This window comes from Macrobrachium rosenbergii, chromosome 5, assembly GCF_040412425.1.
Source record: "Macrobrachium rosenbergii isolate ZJJX-2024 chromosome 5, ASM4041242v1, whole genome shotgun sequence".
Lineage (NCBI taxonomy): Eukaryota > Metazoa > Arthropoda > Malacostraca > Decapoda > Palaemonidae > Macrobrachium > Macrobrachium rosenbergii.
This window is the reverse complement of record NC_089745.1, coordinates 46,968,994-46,978,993: the sequence shown is the minus strand read 5'-3', so window position 1 is coordinate 46,978,993 and position 10,000 is coordinate 46,968,994. Positions and strand designations below refer to the sequence as shown.

The following is a 10,000-nucleotide window of genomic DNA, read 5'->3' as shown; positions in this document are numbered from 1 at the left end:
TAATGAACCTAACTAAAAGACGGAGAGTCAACTAAATGCTGATCCTTAGAGCCAATAAGCGTGTGCGTGTGTGTGTTTGTGTGTTACTTCTTCGGTTGAGATCATCATCATCATCATCATCAACAACAACATCAACAACACCAGTTTTTGCTGAACCTTAGAGCCATATAGATGCCTTGACAAGAATGTATAGACTAAAACTATAAACCCCAAAAGCTTTATGTTTGAATCATTTATGTTGACAACAAAAGGAGAATTAAAAGTCCGCCTTCCACCCACCCTTAGGCTACTGAAGCAGACAAATGCAACGCAACTGCGCATCCCAGCGGCAAACCCTGCCACCAAAACCTACCACGACTTTGACGAACGCAGTGCCACTCATGCACAAACACGAATCTACGAAAACTTCCTCTGTACATGGGCAGGGGTACAGGACGGAGCCAGTTCCCTCGAGCGCCTGACAGAAAATAACACACAAGCAAAAACGGGCGAATATGACAATGTCGGCGGACACTACAGAACAACAAACACTCGAACGTGCACACCAGATAATGAGGGATCCGAAGAGGTTTACGAAAACGTCCCTTACGTAAGGAAAGACGAGGAGAAGGAAGTTATTTACGAAAACTTGACACACCTGCGCAGTGACGTTCCCTTGGGACGTCCCCCTGACGAATCTACCGTTGACGTCACGGGGGAAAAACTGGTGATGAAGTCATCGAGTGACTCAATGACCTCGGATGAGTCTCTGGTGTGGCTTTCTGACTCGTGGAAATACAACACGATCAAAAAAGCCCCCGAGTTCAATATTTTTGAGTTTTGTGACATAGATCAAGTGGAGGGAAAGGATGACGTAAACAAGAAAAAAAGAGAGGCAAAGACATCGACGAAGGATAAGACAGCCGACGGAAAGGGAGACAGCGCTAGAAAGAGAGAAATGACGCTGGAAAAGGGAAAGAAGATACTCCGTAGCAAACTGCCTCTGTTCCGGTGGAAGAGCGACAGACAAAACAGCGACAACGATCATAAACACGATAAAAATAAAACCGACTCTGACCCCGTCGTAAAACCTGCTCAAACTTCCGACGGAGTCTTAAAACCTGACAAGAAGAGCGCTCGCAGAGGTCAGGACCTACCTGAGAGCCCTGCGAGTATACATAGATCCCAGATACAAAAGCCCTCGACGGGTAATGCATCCTTGGGCTTAAATGACTTCCTACAAAGGGCAGAGAAAGATGATGCTAACCTTTGTAAGGCCGACGGGGGAGGGAAAGAAGGAGGAGGAGTAAGAGGAGAAAGGGGCGGGGCTTCCACTAGTCCCGCTGAAAGCCCAAGTCATTTTGTAAGGCCAAGGACGTACAAATCGACCCAGTATGAGCTGGAGGGGACTTCCAGAAGTCCCTCCTTAAGATCTGCCAAGTCCGGACTTGCCGGAAAAGTGAACAAATTTAAGCAAACAGGAAAAGCAGAGGAGAGGAAGGGGGAGAGAAACGGGAGAGGCAACATGTCGCTGGGTGTTCAGTCCTGTGGCTCAACTTTAATCTCCCCAGGCCAACACCGCCCCTCTCCGTCCCCGCAGATGGCACACAGAGCGAGAGCAAAGGGAGGGGAGGCGGCGGTCACCTCCATCCCCTCCCCATCTTCCATCTCAAATACCTCCTCCTCCTCCTCCTCTTCCACCTCTTCCTGTCTTCCGTCACCTAATACATCTGGAAGGAAAGTTTCCCAAAAGACTCGTAGAGGAAATTTACCTTTAGAAAGCATCCCCTTTCCCCTTTCCTCATCCTCCTCCTCTTCCTCACTCTCTTCCTCTTTGACCAACGTCTCTTCTTCCTCTATAGAATACGAAAGGGACGCAACGCAAGGTGAGCCTCTGGGCAGCCTCGACAGAAAGAATAAATCCCGTCATCACCTGCTGGAGGGACAAGAAGAAAAGAAGAACAGAAAGACTGCCGGGACCCGGTCCCCTCAAATCAAACCCCCTTGCCCTCGACTGTCAGACCCTAGGAGGCAAGTGTGCATGAACGCACAGTCGACGTCCCTCCGCCACCCCCGGACGTCCCAAAATGACCTTGAAGAAACACACTCGGGGCCAGACTCGAACCCCGTCTCTCGAGACCCACTAAAACACCAGCGGCAGCAGCAGCAGCATCCCATAAACTCACATCCCGACAAAAAGTCATCTGCCTCTGCCATCGCGTCTCGCGAAGAGACTCCGAAACCCGAAGGGAGGACAACGAACGAGAGAGATAGGAGAGGCGCAGACACCGAGCAAGATGGAAACGGAGAGATGAAATTCAAAGAAAAGTCCGGTTCCTCCACGTCCTCCCGTTACAATACCATCTCGAAGAAAGATCGCAGAAAAAGGAAGACGGAAAACGATAATGATGCCGATAATGACGCCACTGATGATGATGAAGGCGATAAGAGAAATGCCGACAGAGAAACGGGACGGAGACACGCACCAGCATCCTTAGCATCCCGAAACGGGGGGAATTTCGCTCCTCCGCCAGGTAGGTTTGACACTGTCTTGATGCAGAGCCTTCATTCTAATTCTCACTATGCCGCTAACCAGTGTCATATACTTTCGGCTCCTTCTCACTAGATTTCGCTGCTGAGATGCATTGCTTGCATGAATGTCTCTGCACTTCGCACAATGCTAATGATGTTGCATTTTGCAAGGAGAAGCCTTTTGGTGTGGAAGCGGAAAAAGTCAATATACAAAAGCAATTAGTAAAATATGTGCATGTGAAAAAAAGCGACACTCGTGAGACCGTTCAATCTCTAATTACTGAATCATTTACCGTGATGACATGTCATTATCGGAAATTATGTCAGAGCACTCACTAATAATCACAACAGACATCACATTTAGCACAGTTGCCAGGCACTACAACACATAATGATCACACATGAATTTGTATGGAAACGACTTCAGCCATGTTCACTCTCCCGATTGCATTGAGCTCATATTTGCTCCCATATTCCCTAATTCTGATGCCTATTGCCATACATTCACAATCTTTATCTGTGTCACTATTTTCACCGTTGAGCTTGTTCTGTATTCTTCCCACTGTATTCTACTTATCTTCTGAATTTTATCTTGCCTTCTATGTTATTCAGGCTCATTTCTTCCCATATTTCATTCACGGGTTTTGCAATAAATCTTTCATACTGACAAAAATATCAGAAATGAATTTTTAAAATCTTCCCACAATAGAAACATGATCAGCGCATACGTCAATATATGTTCTTTGCCCATACAAATACGGGCGCACAATGATATACACAAAAGAGGTGCTTATGACGCACTTTACAGTTATATAAAACAGATGTAATCAGACAATTTTCATCTTATAAAGCGGAAATTACTTCTCATTGCAATAATATATATAATTATATATATATATATATATATATATATATATATATATATATATATATATATATATATATATATATGTATGTGTACACATATATACAATATATAGCCTCTGTATATATATACATATATATATATAAGTATATATAATATATATGTATATTATTTATATATATATATGTATATACATATATATTATACATATGTGTGTGTATAACAGTACACTCAAACCAAAAATTACTTAAATTGCCCTGCAAAAGAAACCTTACTAGTTACATGTACTGTAGTAAAAGGATATTGAGATTATACTGATAAAAAAACATATGAGTATTAACAACCACTTGATCCCGAAACAAATTACGCACATTGCCGCATTAAAAGCTTATTTGCATCGCACATAGAAATAAAACGAAACTAAATAACGCAACTTGATTTACGGCCAACTACCACACAGTTATTGCACGCACGGACCGTCCGTAATTTTGCAGCGACCTGTTAATTGCAGCGGCGGAAGTGGGCGGTGGTCAAAGCGAGAATCTAAATTACATGCAAATAACTGTTCTATTTTTTGTAGAGGGCGGTGAGAGCCCAGGAGGGGGAGGAGGGTCCTGAATGTCTCCCTGGGGGACAGACACAGGGAGGGTGTGGGTGGGGGTGGGGGTGGGCGCTAGTTGCTTTTAAATGCATCGTCATTTATCAGACCTGCTGGAAAAGTTGCGGTAATTTTCAATTGTGGGGAATTTTACGAGTGCATGGGTGTCTGTGGTGGTGATGATGTGATGGGTATGAGATGGTTCTTTTATTTTCGTCTCAAGTTTTAATTTTTTTTTATTTCATGAAATAGGCAATTGAAGAAGCTATTTTAGCTGATACATTTGTATCCAGTTGGATCTCTCTTTTCTCTCTCTCTCTCTCTTTCTCTCTCTCTCTCTCTCTATACATACTATATATATATATATATATATATATATATATATATATATATATATATATATATATATATATATATATATATATATATATATATATATATATATATATATATATAGAGAGAGAGAGAGAGAGAGAGAGAGAGAGAGAGAGAGAGAGAGAGAGAGAGAGAGAGAGAGAGAGAGAGAGAGGGAGACAGACAGACAGACAGAGAGAGATACCACTGTTTACATTTGTATCGGCCGAAGTGACCTCATAAAAAATATATATATATTTTTTTATGTGGATAATATATATATATATATATATATATATATATATATATATATATATATATATATATATATATATATAAATAAATATATATATATTATCCACAGAAATTTACAGTTTCCCTGCTTAATTAAGAGACAGCATATCTTAATAACCGATTCCAAACAAGCACACACGCCCCAAGTAAAAAACAAAAAAAGCAAAAAAGAAGAAGAAGAAAAAACTGGGAAGTTTTCCTCTCTCCCGTGCCCTATCTCCTTCCACAAGGGCCAGATAAGAAAGGAGCGGGAAAGAAGTGGCTAAGAGAGGCTGCCACCGAAATGGAATTTTTCTGCCGAGTTTTGTCCTATCAGCGATAAACGACATTTCTGATTTGCATCTCTTCTGCGTCTCTCTTTCTTTCTTTCTCTCTCTCTTTCTTTCTTTCTGACGTTCTCTCTTTCTTGGGATTTTTATTATTCTTTCACAATTCCAACCTAATGGATAATCTGATGGGCTTATCGTTGATCTTAACTTTTCCATTTATAAATATATCTCCCCGAATATCTTTGTCCACAAATCATACGTACTGTACATATTACTTGTTCTTTTCATGAAACCATGACAAAAATCTACCTGCAACCGCGATTTTAAAAAAATATATACTTCACAACAGATGAAATATAGATGCAAACTTATATACGGTATGTATCCGTCCACCTTATGTTTCTACTCATTCTACTCTACTGTGATCTACTAGTTAGTATTACAAAAATCGAGCCAGGAACAGATTTTGCTTCAATTTTATATATATTTTTTTACTTTGATGTGGTTCAAAATTTTATTTAAGAAGCTTGTGTAATATTTGAATTAAGCCCTAGATTCGAAAAGAAGTAATAGCGCGTACACTAATTAATTGTTCCTGTACTGTATGCATCGATAAAGTTTGATATTAAAGATACAATTACAAAAGTCTACGGTATACACAAGCCACGTTTCACTTAGTCTGTCCTACAACCAAAATCCGGAAAAATATTATGAAAAGAAATTACATTAAAGACGGAAAATATTAAACTATGGAAAAATTAAAATAAAAAACAGTAATACCTATTACTAAAAGAAAACGCAACACAAAACAATCACACGCGGAAGGCAGAGGAAATAAACGTTACGTAGCAAGTTCTACATATCAATTCGAAAACACGCCCCGATGCCCTCAACAAACGATATACAATGGCATGCAATTACCAATCGTGCGTATATTGCATGTCGTTGTGGTGCCATATTGCATATGCATAAGCTGATCCGATCCATTATGAAACTGCGGCGGCAGGAAAGTCAGCGATGTTTGCGTTGTGCAATCATAGATGGGGCTAGCGTTCTCTCTCTCTCTCTCTGACGTCAAACTCTTTAAATAAATGGTAGGAAAAAATCTTTCGCTCGTTTAATGAAACGCGATACGTGAATTTCTCTCTCTCTCTCTCTCTCTCTCTTTCTGACGTTATACTCTTTAAATAAATGGCACCAAAAAGCCTTTCTCTCGTTTAGTGAAATGCGATACGTTTATTCTCTCTCTCTCTCTCTCTCTCTCTCTCTCTCTCTCTCTCTCTCTCTCTCTCTCTCTCTCTCTCGTTCATGTAATGACATTTTCATCACTTAAAACTAAAAATTCTCGTTCAGCGAGTTATGATGACGACTTATAATGCTCTTAATTACATTCTCTCTCTTTCTTTCCGACCGCAGAGTTGACATAATAGAGTTCAAATAACAAGAAAATCTTCATCTAGTATTTGTAAATATACGAGTATATATATATATATATATATATATATATATATATATATATATATATATATATATATATATATATATATATATATATATATAAATGCCTTCCAGATGTCATTCAGAACTTTTGGCTTCATCTTTTTGTAAAGATTAGCATTTCCAAGAAGCCGACTTGTGCCTATCACAATTATACCTGTTATATGAACTATGTTATATGCAATTTGAAAAATTAAAAAGAAAATCCGAATAAAAATAATAAACGTTAACAATATTAAGGTGGTATTTTCACGTACAAAATAAAACAGTTTTATTTTGAAACGGAATACTATGGTCACATCTATTTTTGTTTCATAAATCCTACCATTTAGTAATTTAGAAAGATAAACAGATAATCCGAGGCAACAAAACATCTTGCATATATATACAGTATATATATATACTGTATGTATGTGTGTGTATGTATTATATACACATATATATATACTTTCACACAAACTCACATATATATACATACATATATATATATATATATATATATATATATATATATATATATATATATATATATATATATATATATATACATATATATATATATATATATATATATATATATATATATATATATATATATATATATATAGAGAGAGAGAGAGAGAGAGAGAGAGAGAGAGAGAGAGAGAGAGAGAGAGAGAGAGAGAGACAGAAGTTAGTAGTAGGACATTTAAGGCGATTACGAGAAATGAAAGCCACTAAGGGTGAGGAAAGAATGAATGAATACCAACCAATTAATGCGTGAGCGTGACTTAAATGCTGAATAGATTTAAATATTAATGACCAGGAAAACATTTTCAGGGGATATTCGTCTCGCTGGAAATAGTTGAGAGAGAGAGAGAGAGAGAGAGAGAGAGAGAGAGAGAGAGAGAGAGAGAGAGAGAGAGAGAGAGAGAGAGAGAGAGAGAGAGTAATTCACTTGGAATTATAATAAAGCAAAACAATATCAAATAAAATAATCTAAATATATCTCATTATCAGGAAGGAGATAGGAGTCATATACCTGTATAATTAATATCATCAGTTAAGAGCAGAGTCTTAAAGAGAAATAACATATTGTAAATAACACTGTTTACACATGACATAATATGAAAGCCGACACATTCAAATCGAAACAAAAACACAACAAAAATAGTATTAACTTCCCGCGCATCAAATCAAGGAAGTTGTATTGACTCATCAATCAATACACCTACGACAGAGAGAGAGAGAGAGAGAGAGAGAGAGAGAGAGAGAGAGAGAGAGAGAGAGAAGAAAACAAATGTTATTTGAGAGAAAAAAGTAGGTTCAGTGGAAGTGAATGCACGAGGAGACTGAAGGAGGTTATAAGGAGATATTAACGAGGCTCTGAGAGAAGGGATTGGTCGGCAGTGTCAGGGTGTGAAAGGGAGGAGGAGGAGGAGGAGGAGGAGGACGAACAGAATGTGGAGTAGGGAGGGGAAAGAGGAGGAGAGATTAGGAAGAAATGCTGGAGGAAAAGGACGAAGGAGAGGAAGGATGATAAAATAATACTACTGCGCAGAAAGGAAAAAATTTATTTATACAACATTGCAGAAGAGGTAATGGAGCGAGAGAAGGAAGAAGGGAAGATAAAAAGGAAAAATTATAATAATGGTGATGATGATGAGGTGGAGGAGTAGGAAACGCAAGGAAATGAGGAGGAGGAGGAGGAGGAGGAGGAGGAGGAGGAGGAGGAGGAGGAGGAGGAGGAGGAGGAGGAGGAGGAGGAGGCCGTGCAGGAAGAGAGTACTTGAAAAAAAGAAACAAAACAGAGACGTGAACGAGCCCCCCAAAAAATAAAAAAACAAAAACATATAAAAAAAAATAAAATATGGATTGAGCACAGAAACAGGAAGAGGAAGTTTAGACATCAAGGAGAGGAGGTGAGAAGCGAATGAGAGTATAAGTGGAGGTTGAATGAGAACAGAGAAGAGAAGAAAACAGAACGAGAGGCGGAGCATCAGTGGAGATAAGTGAACCAGAGACACACACACACTTTAGATAGCAAAAAGGATATGGATTTTAATACGAAAGCACAGCTGAGAGAGAGAGAGAGAGAGAGAGAGAGAGAGAGAGAGAGAGAGAGAGAGAGAGAGAGAGAGAGAAATCTAGTCTACGGAAAAATGCTCGTAATCTAAGAGAAACACTACTGAGGTTATCTTAATCTAATGAGGAGCTCGAGAGCTTCTGTGTAACGCTGACGTTGGAGTATCTTTGGAATATACAAGGACTCTTGCCGTAATCAGGTGAAATTTGCCTCACCCCGAGGAGGAGGAGGAGGAGGAGGAGGAGGAGGAGGAGAGAGAGAGAGAGAGAGAGAGAGAGAGAGAGAGAGAGAGAGAGAGGGAGAGAGAGAGAGAGAGAGAGAGATTTAACGAAATTTTCTTGAAAAGAAAGCGATGCAAGGTATTATTCACATAAAAATGAAAATATCAAACTAAACTGAAAGAAAAACAATACAATAAATGAGCAACGTAAACTTATAATAATAATAATAATAATAAAAATAATAATAATAAAAATAATAATAATAATATTAATAATAATAATAATAATAATAATAATGATTATTATTATTATTATTATTATTATTATTATTATTATTATTATTATTATTATTATTCAGATGATAAATACCTATTCATATGGAACAAGCTTACAGGGGCCACAGACTAGAAATTCAAGCTTCCTAAGAACAACTGAATAAAAAACAAATATTATTCGCAAGACAAAAAACAACTTAGGGGAAATAATGAAAGGCAAAGAGTATTAAGCGTTCCCCGCTTTGCCAAACAACACGGTAATTTAATAGAAAACTCTAAGGTAATTAAAAAACAAATTATCGCTGGATTAATTGCTCCCCACTGCACAGTCATTATGAACCAAAAATTTATAGCGACACAGTGAAGTGAAATAAACACACGTTCATTATTAAAATAACAAATAATACCCTAGTGCTAATACACAATCTATTCTTTAAATTACAGTGAGACGTAGTTACATACATACATATATATATAAATAAATATATATATATATATATATATATATATATATATATATATATATATATATATATATATATATATATATATATATACATACACCAATACATTAATATATACATACACACATGCACATACATACACACATACATTAATATATACATGCATGCATATACATAAACCCATACATTAATACATACATATCAAAGCAGAATAGTCCCCAACAGCAGATTTGACAATATAATCTAAACAGTAAAATTAACTGCCACTCAAAAAGAAAGTCATAAAAACCGTAAAAAAAAGGACAAAAAATAAAAACTGCGCAAAGGGAAATTGACAAAAGAGAAGATTCTTGACCAAAACACACCAGGTAATTAATTAAAAGTCAACAGACGAACCCGAAAAATAGCGAATAGAACCAACCGAAGCAATTAGCTGCGCCATGCTTTAATCTTGTTTCGACCATGATTTAACCATCCCTCCCTTTCGGGCAAATGTTTGCCAAAACAGTTCAAGCCCGCAGTCCATAACAGATTACACGAACACACGAGCTTCACGATCACCGATCGATCTCAAAAAAAAAAAAAAA

At 37.8% G+C, this 10,000-nt stretch overlaps 1 protein-coding gene across 1 annotated transcript in view; it reads left to right on the top strand.

Moving 5' to 3' along the window:
- The first annotated feature begins 68 nt into the window (after positions 1-68).
- LOC136838754 (serine/arginine repetitive matrix protein 2-like) overlaps positions 69-10,000 on the top strand; it is a 61,600-nt gene continuing 51,668 nt past the window's right edge. The window contains exon 1 of the mRNA XM_067104223.1: positions 69-2,513. Coding sequence (XP_066960324.1) covers positions 221-2,513 — 2,293 coding nt within the window. The 5' untranslated portion in view covers positions 69-220. The remainder of the gene's footprint in view (positions 2,514-10,000) is intronic.